At 34.5% G+C, this 20,378-nt stretch overlaps 1 protein-coding gene across 1 annotated transcript in view; it reads right to left on the bottom strand.

Moving 5' to 3' along the window:
• Window positions 1–20,378, bottom strand: part of LOC106878147 (transitional endoplasmic reticulum ATPase) — a 41,779-nt gene that overhangs the window by 2,641 nt on the left and 18,760 nt on the right. The window contains exons 3-17 of the mRNA XM_014927274.2: window positions 17,102–17,274; window positions 16,928–17,008; window positions 13,948–14,140; window positions 12,336–12,467; window positions 11,718–11,820; window positions 10,776–10,909; window positions 9,910–10,045; window positions 8,191–8,303; window positions 6,721–6,885; window positions 6,108–6,230; window positions 5,399–5,611; window positions 3,912–3,996; window positions 2,937–3,030; window positions 2,721–2,850; window positions 2,002–2,160 (exon numbers count right to left, since the gene is read on the bottom strand). Of these exons, the coding sequence (XP_014782760.1) occupies window positions 2,002–2,160; window positions 2,721–2,850; window positions 2,937–3,030; window positions 3,912–3,996; window positions 5,399–5,611; window positions 6,108–6,230; window positions 6,721–6,885; window positions 8,191–8,303; window positions 9,910–10,045; window positions 10,776–10,909; window positions 11,718–11,820; window positions 12,336–12,467; window positions 13,948–14,140; window positions 16,928–17,008; window positions 17,102–17,274 (2,034 nt within the window). The remainder of the gene's footprint in view (window positions 1–2,001; window positions 2,161–2,720; window positions 2,851–2,936; window positions 3,031–3,911; window positions 3,997–5,398; window positions 5,612–6,107; window positions 6,231–6,720; window positions 6,886–8,190; window positions 8,304–9,909; window positions 10,046–10,775; window positions 10,910–11,717; window positions 11,821–12,335; window positions 12,468–13,947; window positions 14,141–16,927; window positions 17,009–17,101; window positions 17,275–20,378) is intronic.

Here is a 20,378-nt window from a genome sequence, read left to right as displayed (position 1 = left end):
GATTACAAATTTTGAAAACACAACAGGAACAAATTTGGAAAAAAATCTCCCAAAATTCACAAAATTAAAAAAACATGATCGTCGTACAAAACTATAGCTGAACTGTTTACACAAATAATCACGTGTTTTCACGAATGTACTAACGAGATTTGCTCAGATATTCTCATTTAAATATGAATAGGTGATTATGGGCGGTTTTGGGCGGCTTGGTCACATGAACCAAAATTTTTTTCAGGCGGCTTTGGGCGGTTTGGTAACGAAAGGGTTAATGTAATTCTCAGGCATAATCATGGTGAGAGTGCATAACAAGGATGGTTATTTGAATTACAGGTATATCAGATAAGCTTACACACTTTCTGACTAATTCACAAGGACCAGACCAACCTAAGGCTATGGAATACATGCATTCCAAGATGCTGCACAGTATGATTGCACTTAACACGTGATTGCAAAGCAATTCAACTGCACTTTTATTGAATAGCAGTGAGAAATGAGAAAGAAAGAAAATAGTGTGAGAGAGAAAACGATAGTGAAGAACAGCCTAGTTGGTAACTTAATAATTTTTAATTAAAAAGGTTAATTTTTTATATAATTAAATGAATCAACAATTGCATGGATATTTGCATCCACCAACTAAAAGCTGTGATGGACCAAATTAACATCTCAACAAGCTTTATTATGATGCATACTCCCAGTTGATACTTTTGCAATTTTATAATGTTGAATATTATTCTTTATGTATTTCTAGAGAAAACTTCAGAGTATCCAAAATTCATTTAATAGGAATGTGGTTTACTCCATATGACAATAGGAATGAGGTGGTAAGGTTGGAACCTACAATCTTACTCATTAAAACTCATAACAAAGCTGAAGATAAACACTTCATAGTTATGTTAGATTTAAAAAAAAATATATAAAAAAAGACATTAGAAAGATGGTAAATGAATGATACAATTTGTTTCCTATCTCAGCCCTCTATCCCTAGTCAGGGGCCTCTTTTCTGAAGGAGCCCTTACTTGCATACTCTCTCCATCCAGTTCAAAGTTACCCCTAATGTTTCTAAACTCTGGGAATTCCCTCAGTCCATATTTTCCCAGCTGATATTAAACCAACACAATTTGAGAATAAAATTCAATGGCAGCAATTTCAACAGCTATGGGAGAGATTTTCAAAAGTTGTTTACTATGCCCTTTCCTTCAATTTATTTTTAAAATAATGAAAAATTTAATAAAATAACTGTCCTCATTAACCTGATGTTTAGAATGTAAATTAACATGCAATTTTGCTGGAAGATTCTAAATTAGATCCTTTTAAAACAAGAATTTTGTACCTTAGAACCAAAGGCAGCTTCAGGCAGGTTGATATCAAACGGATTAAAATGGTAATAGACAAATGCTGACACTCATTACTTTTGCACATGATAAACAAGCTTTAGAAGATCATTCAGCACAATGTCATAGTAAGAATCTTTCGGTAATGGTTGCAGAGACAAAGCTAACTAGATATTGGTGGTATGCAATAACTCACAAAACTAATGAATCCCTCCTTTCTCTTTTCTAACTGATAATTTTACATATTTAACATCGCCAACAAGGTTCAAACACAGCATTTAGGCAACCTTAGACTGACCAATGCCCTGTGAGTGAAATTAGTAGACAGAAACTGAATGGCAGCTCCTTGTTTATAAGAGTATGTAAGAATGTTACATTCCGTATCTTCACATGACACCATCTAGGCAAACTGATGTGTTCACATTTTCAATAAACAAGTCCTGCAGCTTTATGCTTTCAAAGACAAGCAGAAAAAACAAATCTCCCTGACAGAAATAAAAATGTTAGTGAAAAGAAGGTCTGGTCATAAAACAAATGTACAAACAAACTTACAAACCTTTAACACAACACTTATAAAAGAAAAAAAAAATTTTAAGTTGAGAAATGTATAGGAAGAAGTCTCAAGCACTAATGCCCCAAGCACATTAGTTATCAGAGCATTACTACTCACCATGTTTGCATCTGCACTTTGACTGCGTTCTCTCTCTAATCGAATCTCAGCTTCAATTGACTCTTTAATTGCTAATTTGCAAGCACGTTGGCAAATTTCCATCAAATCTGCACCGCTGAAACCTTTTGTATTTACAGCAAGACATTCTAGATCGACATCCTGAAATAGCAGAGCAATACAATATATTATGAAAAAATTCATGAAGTGAAGTTCAAGTGTTTTAATTTTATCAACTAGTCCATTTGACAATCTGATGAGGAACACTACTTAGCAACAAGTGAAATAGAGATCCAGTAGGCAATACGAGCCAGCACAAGAGAATCTTGTATTTTCAGAAAGGCAATGGGACCCCAAACTGACATTTTATAACATACCTGCAAAATTTTCAAACTAACAAGGGATTAATTTTTATGAAAACTTTGCCTGACAGTTTCATGTTAGACTATACTTCATTAAGGAGGTATAATAAAACAAACATGATCAGAGCGGTCACCACGCCTACTTACTGCTCACTGCATTTCTTCATTTATACCTGAACTTAAATTTCAGAGTTCTCTTCTTTGCCCTTAGAATGTCTTCTTGACAACAAAGACTAATGATTTTTCTCATTATAAATGTATTACAACAGTTTCAAACTTCTCTTATGACTCACTATATTAAGTATGCTCATTGAAGTGTTAAAACAGATTCTGAGTAATCAGTAATAAAATAGAACTTACTCTAGCAACAGGAGATTTTCGTAGATTAGCTTTTAGAATTTGGGACCGAGATTTTCCATCAGGCAATGGAATATATATCAACTGATCAAGACGGCCTGGTCGAAGAATGGCAGCATCAATTATTTCTGGTCTGCAACAAAATTTTACAACATTAGAAAAGAAATAGTAACAGAAAATACAAAAGAGCAATTTCTTTGAAATACAAAATCAATTTACCTATTAGTAGCTCCTATGATAAAAACATTTTTCTTTGCATTCATTCCATCCATTTCTGTTAGCATCTGGTTAATAACTCTATCCGAAGCACCACCTAAAAGTGATAAGGTAAAACTGAAATTAAATGCAAGTCAACAAAATTTTCTAACTTAACAGTATTTGCAGGAAGGATAGTGTAGTTAAGAAGCTTGCTTTACAGCCATGTGGTTTCAGGTTCATCCCAACTACCTAACACCTAGGGCAAATGTCTTCTATTATAGCCTTGGGTTAACAAAAGCCCTGTAAGTAGAAACTGAAAGAAGCCAGTTGTGTGTATGTGTGTGTGTATCCTTGTTTCGACATCATATGAAGCTTGTAAATGAGCACCATCAAGTGATGTTCATTTCCAATCTTTCCATGAAAAATGTCTCACAAAGGGAAGATATCACCTTGCTTAGAAATAGGTGAAGTTTAACAAAAGCATCTGGCCATAGAAAAACTGACAAATTCCACCTGACTCATTGCAAGCATGAAAAAGCAGGCATAAAACTGACGAGGATTCCAAATACATAAACTGAAAGTCTGTTTGTAGTGAGCTCAACTCACTACAAATCACAGTTAAAAGCCAACACACACATCTTGCTGAAGAAGAAAAGGGATTCAGATAATGTAGTCTGAATGCAAAACAAGGTAATTATTGCTGAAATACCTTTGATGACAGATCTAATCTACCAGGGTTGAACTGAATTAAACAATTTAAAACACCTTCATACTTAAGACCAAATTCCTTAAAAGTAAAAGATTTTTCCATAACATTTATCAAATTAAATGATGTATACTTTTAGAATTTCCCCAACATAATATCTTAAACTGGCTTTGACAATTTCAAAGATGTTGTTGCTAGAATCTGCTATTCCTGAAGCTACAAACAAAAAAAAATAGCACCACGGGGATAATCATTCCTCAATCCAGAATTCAGCACAAGAGAATACATACCACCATCACCAACACTTCCACCACGAGATTTAGCTATTGAATCCAATTCATCGAAGAATAAGATACATGGTGCAGCAGAACGAGCCTAGAAGTGTAAGAAAAAACAAAAATATATCTTGTCAGTTATTTGGTAATTACAACAAATATTATAAGAGAAATTGTTAATCAATAAGATGTATTTCTAAAAAAAAAAAAAAAAAAAAAAAGATGTTGTGACTATATGTATGTATGTATGTATGTATATATACACACATATATATATATATATATATGTCATCATTATCGTTTAACGTCCGCTTTCCATGCTAGCATGGGTTGGACGATTTGACCAAGGACTGGCAAACCAGGCTTCAATCTGATCTGGCAGAGTTTCTACAGCTGGATGCCCTTCCCAAAGCCAACCACTCTGAGAGTGTAGTGGGTGCTTTTACGTGCCACCGGCATGAGGGCCAGTCAGGCGGTACTGGCAACGGCCACGCTCAAGTGGTGTTTTTTACATGCCACCTGCACAGGAATCAGTCTAGCGGCACTGGTAAATATATATATATAATTACTATACTTACTACCCAGCGTTACCTGGTAAAGTATTCATAGAATTGTTTGCCAGTTTGTAGAATGAGAATTCATGGTACCTATACATGTATATATATTCAACCTCACTTCTGGACTTACTGAATTGGAACTATCTAAACAATAGTAATCAAAGCCATGTTTTTTTTACATCAAGAAATAACAAACAAAAATTGTGTTTAATCATTTAAATAGAGGTCCAAATGTCACCAAAATTTGTACTGCAATGCCAAAGGTAAGTATGAAAATAAATATGTAAAAAAAAATTAAAATAAAATATACTATTTCTGAGATATTTCAGTTACACACAAACATCCCTAGAATTTTAGTATTATTGAGATAGAAATCAAACCAAATATTGTGCTAAGTCATTGGAAAGTCTTTCAATGTTGATTTGAAATATTTTTGATCATATTTATATATTTTTTATTGTATTTGAACTAGTTTTTCTTTTTGTAGTATATTATACACAAAGTCCAGTTCTTATTGCATTACTGTGACTTGTGTGACTCAATGACCCAAAGAGCTATGCTAGCAGAGTGCAAGCTCCTGATAAGACCTCCCATGCTGCACAGGTCAAAGGACAGATGTCAAACTAATATGGACTGCCTCTTCTCAGAAGTAAAGAAAGTGTAAGGCCAACACCACAACCTAGAAAAAAAGCAAAGTTGCAGAAGCATCAATGGCAATTCAAAACCATCAAGATCCTGGATGGTGACCTCTCTCTCTCTCTGGGAAATATAGGAGGCAATGCAGCAAAGCTGAAAAACTAGAAATGCAACTGGAGAGAAGCAGAAAAGACAGCCCAAATCTAAGAAGAGAGAAGAAAAGTTGTTGATGGCCTATGCTTCATAGAGAGGGTGAGCTTAAAAGTAAGTCTATGAATTTTGAGGTCATAATAGGAAGAAAAAGGTTACCTTATCAAAGATATCTCTGACATTTGCTTCAGACTCTCCAAACCACATGGTAAGCAATTCAGGGCCTTTAATAGAAATAAAATTGGCCTGGCATTCATTAGCAATTGCTTTTGCCAATAAGGTTTTACCACATCCAGGTGGCCCATAAAACAAAACTCCCTTAGATGGAGTCAGGCCAAACTTGAGGAATTTCTCAGGATGCTCAACAGGATACTGAAAAAAAAAATTTTTTTTAAGTTTAAAAGACAAAAAACAACATTAATAAGTAGAAATTAATAATGTTACAAAGATAACAGAATTTATTATATGAATTCAATTTTTCAAAGAGAAAGTATGAAAATATATCTGAAATGGAAGACAACTTATGGAATACTGAATGGGAAACGCCTATAGAATTTTCCAGAAAAGTACATACTTGAGTGCTAGAACATGTCAATGCTTTTTTTTTTTTTTAATTATTATTCTTAGGTTATTTTTCAGACTGAAATGTTAACAGTTAATTGGTGGCCCTTTCTAACATTAACTATTTTATCAAGAAAGACAAAAAGAGGAAGATTTTGATATAAACCTTCCCTTAACTATTCTCTACACACCAGCTTAATAAAACTATTTTACTGAACCCCTCCAACTCAACAATTATTTTGAAAAATGTAAGCTCATGAACTGCATTTCATTAGAAATTTGGTTGCAAAAAAGGGAGACAGCTTACCTGAACAAGTTCTTGAAGTTCTCTCTTAACATCATCAAGACCACCAATATCATCCCAGGTGACAGAAGGAACCTCAATTGAAGTTTCTCTAAGAGCACTAGGATTACTCTTTCCAAGAGCCCACTGAAAATATGAAGTCCAATAGAAAAGTTAACAACAGTCCACAGAAATAAGTAATAGCTAGGAGACAATAAGAACAGTATTATATTTACAGTACCAATAATGATAAACCTATAAGGTATGTTAGAAGCAATGAGTTTATAAGAAAAAAAAAAAAATTCTGCAAAAACATTTTAGAAAATGCTTATATGCCTTTCAACCCATGCTAGCATGGAAAGCGGACGTTAAACGATGATGATGATGACCTACATCTAAAATACATTTAAGTAACACTCCAATGACAGGATTATTAAAGATACAAAAATATTGACATGCTGACATAAAAAGGTCACTATCACCATGCTACACCTTCATATTATGGAGAAATTTATGAAAGACAGGTAATCTCACTCACAACAGATGTCACACAAGCATGACCATATATAGTTAACAAGGAAAGGAGAGGAAGAGAGAAAGAAAAATTTAGAGATATAAAGATGGAATGTGTACAAACCCTGAAGTCTTCCATTGTAACTGCCAGAGAATCAAGCACTTCTGCATCTATCGAATCATCTTCCAAGTCAATAAGATCCATCTTCTCCCGAATCTGCTGAAGAGCTGCCTCAGAGCAAAGAGATGCCAAGTCAGCACCAACATGACCATGAGTTTCTTGGGCAATCTGCAACAAAAAGAAAATTCACATTGTGTATCTCGGTTTTTATAACAGACCCACTGCATATATCTTAAGCAGCAATGAAAAGGGTTAAAGTAAGGAAGGGTATCTAATCATAAAACACAGTCTCAAAAGTCTTGTCCAATCCCTGCCAGTTTAGAAAAGTGAATGCCAAAAATAATGATTATGATTAATATCAATGTATCAACATTAGAAAAAAGCCAAACATTTATCTACTCAGAGTGAGCTGAAGCCAAAGAGAGAGCAGCTACACACATACTTCAGTTGCTAGAAATAGCAGCTAAATCTCCCTTTAATGATACTTTATAGTCTTAAAAAGGACACACACAAGGTACATTCCAATATAGAATAGGATGAGTGCAACTAAGGTGTCAGTCACAGATGCTTTGGGTCATGGATCAGTTCAGTTGGAGATGCTCTTAACCTTTTTGATACCAATTCATCTGAGACTGATTCTAGGATACAAACTTCTCGTTTTAAAGTGATTAAAATCTTCCTTCAAAACTGTATGTTAATTTATGTACCAAACACTAGCTTAATAAAGACAAAAGTTATTTTACTAAACCCTCCTTTATTTTCAAAATTAATTGAAATAAAAGCAGTATATCTCAACAAGTATATAGTAACAAAAAGGTTAGACAGCAGAGACAACACTTGTTCATCAAGCCAATGTGGTAACTGCTTACAGAATTGTCTAACTAAGTGGAAATTCTGGTCTGGTCTCCCTCAGAACATACCCAATGTCTTAATGAAGGAGACATTGAATATTGTAAGCCTAAAAACATGGGGGAGGGGTAAGAGGCAGGATCTTCAAAGAATATTTAATCAAAAGTAACCAGAGGTTAAACAACCACAATAAACTACATTACATTATTATTGACATAATAAGTCATATACATAGACCAGAGTAAAACATCTCAACTCAGAGGTTATCCTCAAACCAAAGAGCTGATCCAAAAACTTAAAGGAACTCAAGGACCAGAAAGTAGTACAATAAAAGCTACAGACAATCCAACAGATTTCCTGTTTCTGTTCACAGAATTTCACATATTAACGGGTGCTGGCACCACACGAAAGTGCCCGTGCCACACAAAAAGCACTTAGTATACCCTGTGAAGCGGTTGGCATTAGAAAGGATATCCAGTCATAGAAACCATGCCAGCATGGAAAATGGATGTTTAAATGATAAATGTTATGGGTAAGTCAACCCAAGGTTATGGTAGTAAACTTGTACAATGCACTTCATTTCTACAGTTCTCTTTGATTGGGAAAGTAAGGGAGTGAGATTACCTGTTCCAAGTCAACATTATCTGCCAACTTCATATTCTTTGTATGGATACGCAAAATTTCAAGACGACCAGTGGCATCAGGAACATTGATGTCAACTTCCTTATCAAAACGACCTGCAAGAAAACCATATCGAGTAATTAGTAATGATGTTTGTAACTCCTTTACATACGAGTAGGTAATGAGATTTACTAATCACAGGGTTGACAAGCTAAAGTTGATGGTAATAGATCATTAGAAGGGTTATATACAGATATCTGTTAATTACAGTGGACATAAGAAATGCAAAGCAAATCACCATTAAAGAAAATAAATTGTGACAGCAAAAAAATACTTGTACAAGCTGTTTTAATATCTCTGGTATCTTTCTGAAATCCTTTTTTTTTTTTTTGCCATTGTTTGTGCTTTTGTCAAATGAACTGTCCTACAATATCATGTTAGATATGGAGAACTCATGACAAATACCACAAAATGAGACTGGTGGAAATATTTTTCTGTCTAAACATAACAAAACCTGTTATTAATAAAGCCAGAGATATACAAAATGACCTACAAAGACTGTTTCTAAAAACTTCTTAATCACAGCACTGATGTCTCATAGTGTTATTACCCATATATAGAGAAGTTAGAAGACTTCAAGTGATTATTATAGTGAATGTTAATATGCAGAAAGATTCTGTAAAGAATCTTCATAAATACTGACTAATTTTTGTTAGTCCACCATTATTACTTCTAGAAGCAACTGCTCAGTTTCTTCTATACATTTAAACAAAATGATTATTTTCCATTCAGAATCAGATCTACCAAAAACCTGCATCATTCACCACTAGTCTCTCACCCTTATCAGATTTGGTAAAAGCAATGTTTAGACCAGTGGTTCCCAAACCGTGCACTGCGGTGCACTGGTGTGCCACAAGATGCAATTAGGTGCGCCTCAAAAAAGTAAGATTATATTTCAAAATATGAAAAATACAAACCAAAATTCACTTGAAAGTTCATATGTAAATGTCAAAGTGGCAAAAATCTAAATACTAAATTCTAAACTAAGAATGAGAGGTATTAAACCAAGTTGTTGAAATGGTTAATTATATTAAAAGTAGGCCATTGAAGTGTTGTTTATTTGAACAAATTTGTGTTGATATGGATTCCCAACACAAGTGCTTACTTTTACACACAAAAGTCAGGTGGCTCTCAAAAGGTAAGGTCACATACATGAGCTCCAAAATGAATTGCTTGCATTTTTTAAAGAAGTAAAACCTGAACGCTTCTTGGAATACCTACAAAGTGAATTTTGGGTTTCAAAGCTGGAATATTTAACAGAGATATTTTGCACAACTTAATAGAGTCAACACAATTATGCAAGGTAAAGATGAAAACATTCTCAGGTGTGATGGCCAACTTAAGTTAAAATGCTGGTTAGTTATCACAGTTATGTAATGTTCATGGAACCAGTGCAAGATTGACATAAAGTGTTTAGGCTGCATGTGATTGATGTCTTTGGGCATCACACCTGATGAAACCAGTTAATTTACCTTACCACAGAATTATTTTGTTTTATCCCTTCTATCTAATTTATCATTTCTAAGTTGACTGAAGCAGAATTTAAAGAGAAATAAAAGTTTAGATTCTTTAGATGCAAAAATCAGTTGCTGTACTCATTAAATCAGTTCCAACTGAAAACACCCAGTTAATTAGTAAAATTTATGAAACAAATATAAGTACCAAAACGTCTGAGAGCTGGATCAATACTGTTTGGTCGATTGGTGGCAGCCATGACAACAACATGAGCACGTTGTTTTAGGCCATCCATCAGAGTCAACAGTTGAGAAACTATACGTCTTTCAACTTCTCCATGAGTCTGTCAATAAATAGAAACAACATTTATATAAATATTTTCACAGACAACAAAAAATTTCAAAACGGGTATCTTTTGAAAAACAGATGTTCAAATGTATCAAAGACAATTAAGCAATGTAAATGCCTACAAATGCTCAAATATTTAGCTAAATACAGCCCATTAACATCTAAAAGATTATTGATAAAATCAAAATCAATACCTAGCAGACTTCAGAGTCTTGAATAATTTACACTGAACACCTACTAACTTAAACTTCAGTTATAGAGATCATTCCCACAACCTACTTTTTATCCCTAATATAACCAAGCTATGTTCAGGGAAAAGCTTCTACCTAATTGATAAATTTTCTGATACTCCTCACCATTACCATTTACAAACTACTGCTCTGAACTTGAAATCTTTTGAAATCTGCTTACTGCAGCTCTGACTGCTTGTAGCAACCCATATTTATCCAGTACTTAATATGAATAAGCTAAGCCATCCCATAAATTTCCAAGTTAACTCCAGTTTTCAAGATACCTTTTACATTCATCCATGCATAAAGGATTCACAAGGAAACCATAAGTAAATGTTTAATTAATAAACATGGCAATTAGAAAAAAAAAAAAAAAAAGGATATGATCTTTCATTCTGCACTAAATAACTTGAGATAAAGGTAAAAAATAGAGAAAGATTTACGAACTTTCAAAATACTTAAGTCATAAATTGTAGCAGAAAAACAGAACAATACCTTCTCTCTTTTAGGAGCAATAGCATCAATCTCATCAATAAAGATTATGGCAGGAGCATTTTTTTCTGCTTGTTCAAAAGCCTTCCTCAGATTACTCTCTGATTCACCAGCCAGTTTGCTCATTACCTCTGGACCTATAATAAACAATAAACATGTGAAACACAAAGAACCATGGCTAAACATTTGGCTGTTGGAACAGCCACCATATATAAAAATAAACTAATTCTACTCTTCTAGTTGAGAAGATTAAAATGCCAATGCATAGTGATATGGATATAACTTATGCTTGCTGACAGCCAACCAAGCACAAGATCGTATTACTCCCTTCTTTATAAAACTATTTCACTGGTTTATATATTCCTTATATTCACCAATCAAAAATATATATATATATATATATGTATTTAGGTAACTTTTAGCATGCAATTTTAGTTTACAATAATATAATTTCAGTGACCATTTATACGAGAGGTTTACTTGTGTCTTAATATGCTTTAAACAGAGGGTGATAAACCCAAATAACAGAAATAAGTGTCTGTAGATATGGGGAAAAAATGTCTCTCAACCACATTGATTTTCAAAAAAATCATGAGCCCCACCAAAAGTGGACAAGGTATTATCTATATATTATATATTCATTGATATAAAGTTTTATACACTTGGTACTCAAATCCCATACTGAAGCAACCCACACACAACTTTAAGAAATACTGAACTACACTAACTTAAATTTTGCACCAAAGACAATGATTTTTCTCAGTGGTTTCCAAGACAACAGATAAACCAATTAAATAAGGTTTTACAAGGGAAAAGGAAGCTAAAACTCAAGTCATTATCTGGCATCACCTAGCAGTTAATGGTTACATGTTATTTTCTGATTTTAAGTACCAGCTTCTAGTTTCAGTAAGTGAAATAAATCCCATTGAAAAAAGGAAATCTTACCATTAATCAGGAAGAAAAAGGCTCCTGTTTCATTGGCAACGGCTCTAGCAATTAAAGTCTTGCCTGTTCCTGGTGGACCATACATGAGGATTCCTCTTGGTGGCTGAAATAGAATTTAAATTACTAACAAAGAATATGGGAAAAAAAATTCAAATACTCTTTAAAATATTTCAAGATTGTATTAATGCATATTGCCAAGGCTACAAAGTAGTTAGCTTATACAAATGACTCCCTATAAATTAACTGCTAAGTTTAATTAGCAACTAGAAGCAGAAAAAAGAACAAGCAAGCCTCTGACAGGACACAAACCATACATTTATTTGTCATAAGGAAAGTAAAAAATATATAATTTTAGACTCGTCAGTTGGTTTGTTGTCTGGTACTTATAATGCCAAATACTGAAGTAAAAAATCTACGTAGCTTAAAATAGAAACTAAATCATTTAGCAATAGGTAAAAGATCCATCTCTACAAATATTTACAAATCTAAATTATATTTATGATAATAAAATGATGCAAAAATAATTATAAATATTCTTAGACTAAATGTGGACAGAGAAGATTGATATATAGAAGTGATGTACACTATATATATCAACATTGAAAAGCTGTTTATTACCTTCACACCAATTGCTTTGAACAACTGTGGATGTCTGAGTGGAAGTTCAACCATCTCTTTAATGGCAGCCAATTGTTTCCTACAACCACCAATGTCATCATAACCAACTTCATTAAGAGCTTCTTCTTCATCCTAAGCAATGATGCAATAGAGTACAGTAGTGGTTACACAACAATATATAATTAAAACAATCATTTTTTTTTTCCTACTTACAAAATAGTAGTCACAAAGATGATGGCCTTAATAGGTAGGCTCTCTAAAATGGATGAAGTTGATAGCAAAAACATTGATAAAAGGGTGACATTTAGAAGAGCGAAGATAAAACATAGTGGTCAGGGTCCCAAACACAAAAAGGGAGATGAAAAGAGTGATAAGAGAGCAGGCATGAGACCAGCTAGCTCTGAGGAGCAGAAACTAATGACTGCAATAGCAAGAGAGAAGGCAGAGTGAAGAGAAAGTAGTGCAGAACGTCTATGTAGCAGCAGTGCTGTCCCAGATGTGGAAGCAGAATTCCATTAATGTTCTATATTTTAGAGATGAAGAATTCTGTACATTATTTACATTGGACGGATATAATCTCTAAAATATAGAACAGTATTATCTAATCGATACGGAGCCGACATTAGACTTCAATGGAGACATACAGAGAAACTCCATTAGAAACTTCCTGTGTAGATGTAGTGACTCAAAGCTAATACCCACTGGCTTGAATGTAAAGATACCTGTGGATTCAAATAAAGCTCGAAGCGATCTAGAAAAGTCATACAAGAGAAAATTTGAGATTGTAAAGACACACCAGATTAAGAAGCGGACAAGGGCAATGCTACAGAGGTGATGAACAAGTCTGATTACTCTGAAAAATTGGCAAGTTTCATAAGTGATGGTAGCTACAGTAAAGTAAAGGAAGACCCAACTCTGAAAACAGAGAGGAAGTTGTCACAGATCTTGATCAAGAACAAGGATCACTTCATACCAATGAAGTATAGACAACTGACCCAACACTACAGTAAGCTACCACATATGTATGGCCTCTCTAAGATTCACAAGGATGGTTATTCCATTAAGACCCATAGTGAGTTGTAGAGGATCAGCAGGTCATTCACTGAGCTGCTTCCTTGTGGATATAATCAGTCCATTAGCAGGTAAGTCAACATCATACGTGAAGAATTCCACCCACTTCACAGAATTGATCAAGGATATCCTCATTGGATCCAACCAGATGGTAAGTCTAGATGTGATAAGTCTGTTCACCAAAGTCCCAACTGATGAAGCACTATCAGTATTCAAGAAAAACTAATGACAGACACCTATCTAAAAGATAGCACTAGTATACCAATAGGAAACTTGATGAAAATGTTGACCTTCTGTGTAGAAACTACCTACTTCAGAGTAGATACTGATATATATCGACAAGATGAGGGTTTAGCTATGGGTTTGCCATTATCACCAATAATAGCCAATATATACACATAGGTGGGCAATAAGGAAAAGAGACATCAATAGACAGTAAGAGAGTAATGGGATGGTGTAAAGTAAAAGCAAAAAAGGAGGTAGAGTGAGTCAGGTAAGACAGAATTCTTGCAGTGCCCCAATGATATAACAAACTTCTTACCTCTCTCTTTACAGGTTTTCCCTCACAATGGATGATGGTGTCAGGTGCCACAATACAATATGGACTGGGGTCAGTTTCAATAACTTTAAATTCAACAGCTCTCATTGTACCCCGAACAAGAAAGATGTCTCCTTTGCGAACAGGACGATAAGCTTCCAAAAAGTAAGGTTTCAGATAAACTTCAAATAAATTTCTGAAAATATAAAACACATAGTTTCAAACAACCATTGCAATGGCTATCTGTATTTAGTTCAAGACCAATTTTGAACAGATTAACAGTTTGATAATGATATGTTTATTTGTTTACTGGTTTCAATGATTGAACTGAGGTCATACTGGGAAACTGCATACAAAACTATAGTCATTTATATTGACTTAGTATCTGAATGGTACTTGCAAGAAGGAAAGGTAAATTTGAAGTTTAAATGTAAAAGAAGCTAACACTATAAGGTATTTTGTCCAATGCTTTAATAATTCTCTGGATTCATTAACAGATATATCATTTTTTGTTTTTTCAAACATTTTCTATATAATGATGTCTGAAGTTATGCTGTAAGGATTAGTGGTTACAAGGGTTAGGAATTCAAACTTTGCTACTGGAGCTATTATAGTCTGTCCATAAGTGAACAACTTTATTATGACATAAAGCAACTGCTCCAATAGACATGGTACTTTGAGAAAATGTCCTTTTATTATATCTTCAATTCAACCAATGCCTTATGAAATTTGGGAGATAAAAACTTAGCAGAAGCATATTAAAGTGCATAAAGGAGAGTATGCGTGTGCTCAAATGTGTGCATGTATAGCTTTCATACATTTTCCTGTTTCTTTTTCCGTTTTTATTTTTTGGATATTTTATTTCTTTTTTGTTAGATATAAATTCTGGGTAGATGACAGCAAGTGTGAGAGGAAAAGGTTGGCAGAGAAATTATTAAAGTAATCAAGTATGTATCACAATCTGAGCTGACAGATGATCCGAAGGATCTCATGCAAACTACTACTTAAAGGAAAATTACATTATTGTAACTGAATATTTTAACAGGCATACTGGGTAACACTTGGATGGATTCCATGGTGTGCACTGAGAATTTGTCTTGTTTTGGTGAAGGGATAAGGAGGGATCAGGTCTACTAAAGTTCTGTGATGATAATGACTCGACATTTTTACCAGAAAACAAAACAGACAGATAGTTATAAATAAAAAAATCTTTCCCTAGGGAAAAACATAGACTAGTGAAAAGTAACTTCAGAATAAGAACTAGACAGGCAGAGATAAATCAGTCTGTAGAAAGATATGGAAGCTAGAAATGAGTGAACAGTCTTATTTTCAGAAAAGTGCTAGTTGGAGCATTTAACAAGAGGGAAGAGATGGATAATTATAGTCTAGTGGGCAAGGAGTGCTAAAGGCTGTAAATGAGATATATTGCTGGTACAAGGTTCCTGCCAAATAAAAAGTGATATGGTAGTAGAATAGTAGTGTAGATAGAGCAGTTTAAGTGGAAAAAAAAAAAGTCTGAATAACTTGGGAGAATAGAGGAAGCAGAGAATAATACTAAGAACCTGAAAAAGATGTTAGACCAAATATATTTAAGAGGGAAGCAAAAACAAGTTTTTGCTGAGATGCTTTGAATTGCAAGGCAATATACTAAAGAAAATCAAAATGGTACTGGCAAAAGGTATAGGAGTGCTATTATAAGGTTTCCAAAATGGAAGAATGCACAAGGGAGAGAGAAACAGAGAGAGTCAACTCCAAGGAACAGACCCAACCATAGAACAATAACCACTCAAGTTGACAGCACAGTTAAGGATACGAAAACAGAGAAGGCAGCTGGTCCTTCAGAAATTGTTGCTGAGATTATTAATGCATTTGGCAAAGTAGGACAAATGCTAGTCACTCGCAAATTGAATCTGGTAGTACAGGAAGGGGCTATAGCCAATAACTGGCAAAGAAGTGATATTGTTGATTGCTACAAAGGTGAAAAAGATCCTCTTGATTTGACATTCCCCTGTTGCTATTGTTTACACCATCTTTACATCAATATAACTTCCGTTCTTAAACAGAAGTTATATTGATGCAAACATGGCAAATTGTTAGACCTGCTTTTGAAAGTCATGGAAAGCACAAGTGATTAGGAACTAAATTAGCATAGACTGGATGTAGTTCAGTTCTGTATCAAGAAAAAGTACTATCAATGCCATCTTTCAGGTGACTTAGAGAAGGCTTTTTTCCATGTTCCACAACCTTGTCATTAACTAGGAATATATGAACAGCATATGAGGACCATACAAGCTATGTATAGAGTTGCAGTAAACAAGGGGGCAGTCAACAAAGAGTTCAGCAATTAATTTAGCATGCAGATATATGGGTGCATGAGGCCCCAAGTCCTCAGCTCCCACCGGTTTATTATAGTCTTAGAGGGAATAAGAGGAAAGTTAAAACCAGGTGTCTATGGGAACTCTTATGTTAATCAACTAGTTCTTATAACAATCTGAAGATTTCTGGAAACAAAACCTGGAATCAAGAGGCAAACTTAGCAAAGACAAAAATTGGAAAAAAAAACTACTCTGTTACTACAGGGGAAATGGCCACGCTCAATATTCAGGAAAGAAATAGGAAGAAATTCCAGACAATATACTGAATGTAAACTGTAGATGCACAAAGTATAGTAGAACCACAGACAAGTTTGTGTATATAACTAGTGGTATAAAAACATTATACATCAATGAGTATATATATTTTTACCCAAGTCAATGAAATAATATTTGGAAAACTGGACTAGAATTTGCTAGTCTTTATAGTAAATATCAAAGTTTATGAGTGCAATCTTAAAATCATGAGAGTTCAAGAACAGAAGTTATATTGATGTGAACATGGTGTAAACAACAACAACAACAACAACAGAGGGAATATCAATAGTTCCGTTAATGTTTTACTGTTTTAGTAATATCTTTACACAGAAAGAGAGCAATGGTGTACTTACCCTGTAATTCCTTCAACAGTGTCATCAATTGGAAGGACATGTATTCTCCGACCATACTTCACATCCTGACAAGACTGGACACTAAAATGAAATAGTTTAAACTAAGAAATTAAACTCACAAAAGAAAGGAAAAATAGAAACTGCAAAGATATTTAAAAGAAGTCCTTTACCTACCTAACTATGTCTCCGAGGCGAACTCTGAGGTTGCTGCGCACACACCTATTAATTCGGATTTTATTATCAGATGCTGAATCATCAGATAAAACAATGACAACAGTCTCTCGGCGACGTTTACCCTTCAAAAGGACAGTATCACCACGAAATAACTGCAATTCATCCATTTTTGCCTAAAAAGCATACAAAAAGTAAATAGAATTAAAAAGAAAAACTCAAGAGCTTCAAAAACATTAGACAGACTGATATATAAGTGAGATACAGAGGCTGAGTGCTTCTGGCATATAATCGATTCAAGTTAACAAAGAATGGTATCTTAGTGTTTCAGCACAGCTCATTACTCAATGTAATAGGGCAACAGAGAAGCCTTTATGTGGCTGCTCAAATTTATAGAAATAGCAACTAAAGCACATCCAACTATTTTAAAAAAAGGACACACTGGATAATGTAATCTTCAATAATACTGAGGAGGTGGGGAGGCCAAGCCTGGATCAGAAGTCTGTGGTTAAATAATGAAACTACTGTTATTTATTGTCTTCCACTTACAAAACACACTTACCAAACACTACCAACCTAGTTTTCCTTAATATTAACATCTGCTCAAATTAAAATATTTAAACTAAGTCATTTCTAAAGATGGAAGTTCAATTTCTTTTAGCAAGATCTAGACATTTTAAAATAAAAATTTCTTAACTATGACACACAGTCTAACATTTTGAGCCTTATATTGAGGATGAGGGAAGTGAATTAAATCAAACTAGTTCCTAATTGGTGCTTATTTTATGAACTTCAGGATACCTCAAATCTCATCATTAAAAAAAAACCCATTTGATAAAAGCCCTACTTACATCATGTGTGAAAAGGGAGATGTAGTGATTATAGGTCTGCTTAATCAGGGTTGGTTTGGGGCTAAAGTGCTCACCTAATGCTGCTATGTATTGCTCATGTTATAAAGGGAAGTGGCTGGTAGAATCAAAAGAGCACTAGATTAAGTCCCTTTGTTTTCAGATAATATCTCAAGAGTTAACTTTATCTTTCATTCTGCTAGGGTTGATAAAAAATAAAAGAAAAAAAGTACTAAGTCTAATCTGTACCTACCAATAAAATTGTAACCTTGTGGTAACATTAGATATCAATCACCTTGGATGTCTTCAACTATAGCTATGAGCTGACCAGAGCCTCGTATGTGGCTTTGATAGAGAAACTGAAAGCCTGGTGTATGCATGCGTATACATTTACATCTTATCTCAACATTGCATGGTAGTTTAAAGAGTACTGCCACCATGCAAGCTGTGTGCATTTCTAATCTTCAACGAAAACATGGGGAAATGTTACCTTACTTGGAAACTGGCAAGAGTTGGTAACAAGAAGGGCATCTGGCCATAGAAAATATACCTCAATGAATTTCACCCAACCCATGCAAGCACAGAAAAGTGGATGCTATGGTAAAGTGATGATGACAATGATTTACTCATTCCATGTTTTATCATGGAGATGAATGTGGTAGCTCTAAAAATGTTATTTTATTGTTACCTATTTACTGAGCATTTTGTGGTATTATGCCTTAGATTAGATTGAAGCATGAATTGTTAAACATTCAACATCTCTGAAATCATATAATTAATATACATATACATTTTTATGTCTGTTTTTCAGTGCCAGCATAGGTTAGACGTCTATATTATCGAAGCATTGTTTTACAGCCTGACGCTCTTCTAATTGCTTATCTTATTTTCAAATAATAGATCGTTTATTTCACAAAGGCATGAAGTAGATGATTTGTTGAAAGTGAGAATAGCAAGACAAATGTAAACAAACAAAATATACGACCTACATACATACAGGCACCCTTGCATTACGGTTACCTCAGGTTACAGAATTTTACACTTAGATTATAAATTATCACCACTAATTTAGGGATATAGTTTGTAATTCCACCCTTATGGAAATTTGGATAAATTTTAAGAATTTATATAAACTAAGCTGTCTTCTTAGCTAAAAGGCCACAGGAAATCAGACAGTACACTTTATCCCTTCAAATAACCTTGTTTGATATGTAGAAAGGCATAGATAGTAATTCACTGCTAAATATCGTCACAAAAGAGGTGCAGTGGAGTCACTGGAAGATTAACAGAGAAAGACTGTACGGCATATGCACAGGAACAACAAACACTAAGAACATATGAGAAATATTTTCTTAAATACTCAGGAGGCTCCTTACAAGTAGTAGACAGTTTGTTACCTGGGTGATCTAATTAGCAGTGGAGGAGAATGTTCTGAAAGAATAGTTGCTACAATACAAACTAGCAGGAGAAAGGTCAGAGAGTTATTACCTCTGTTGGTAACAAAAGGCCTCTTCCTCAGAGTGAAGGACTGATTGTATAATAATGCTTGTGTACAAACAGCAATGCTACATGAGCCCTAAATGCAGAGAGTGTGTGTATGTGTGTTACATCTACACACACAGAGTCTAGTATAGGTGGGACAAATACCATATTAGATGATATATAAGAGACTTTTCCCCCCTTCAAAATGTCTCAAAATATCACCCTGTTCCTATATACAAAGTTGAGCTTCCCAGCAGCTTTAATGCACTAAAGATTTTTTATGAATATGTGCTGCTGAAACTGGGGTGTCTAATATGTTCACGCATCTTTTTTGCCATCAAATACAATACTTAGACAAGACACTATCTTACATTTGCTAAGCTCTACCTGTTTTTCAAGGAAAGGACTATCCCATTTTTCCACAAGCAGAGCAACAAGACAACTTGTTAAAAGTGGATGTAACATAACATCACTGTTTCTTGTGTTCACATGTTATCTTGCAAAGGTAAGCAAACGTAAACATTCCCACAAGTACATGACCAATAGGCACAGATATGACAGTGTGATCAAGAAACTTGTTTCTTAACCAGGGTCATAGCCCAACTAATTAGGGAGCGAATCAATTTAGATGAGATGCAGTTTGGGTTCGTGCCAGGTAAAAGCACTACTGATGCCTTATTTCTAGTGAGACAGCTGCAGGAGAAATACCTAGCTAAGGATAAACCTCTGTACCTGGCTTTTGTTGACATGGAGAAAGCCTTTGACAGGGTCCCCCGATCTCTTATCTGGTGGTCAATGAGGAAACTTGGGATAGAAGAATGGTTAGTGAGAGCTGTGCGAGCCATGTACAGAGATGCTGCCAGTAAGGTGAAGGTTGGAAATGAGTACAGCAATGAATTCCGGGTAGAGGTAGGGGTCCACCAAGGTTCCGTCCTCAGCCCCCTCTTATT

This window comes from Octopus bimaculoides, chromosome 7 (assembly GCF_001194135.2).
Source record: "Octopus bimaculoides isolate UCB-OBI-ISO-001 chromosome 7, ASM119413v2, whole genome shotgun sequence".
Classification (NCBI taxonomy): Eukaryota; Metazoa; Mollusca; class Cephalopoda; order Octopoda; family Octopodidae; genus Octopus; species Octopus bimaculoides.
The sequence above is the reverse complement of the archived record's forward strand: the minus strand, read 5'-3'. Positions and strand labels throughout refer to the sequence as shown.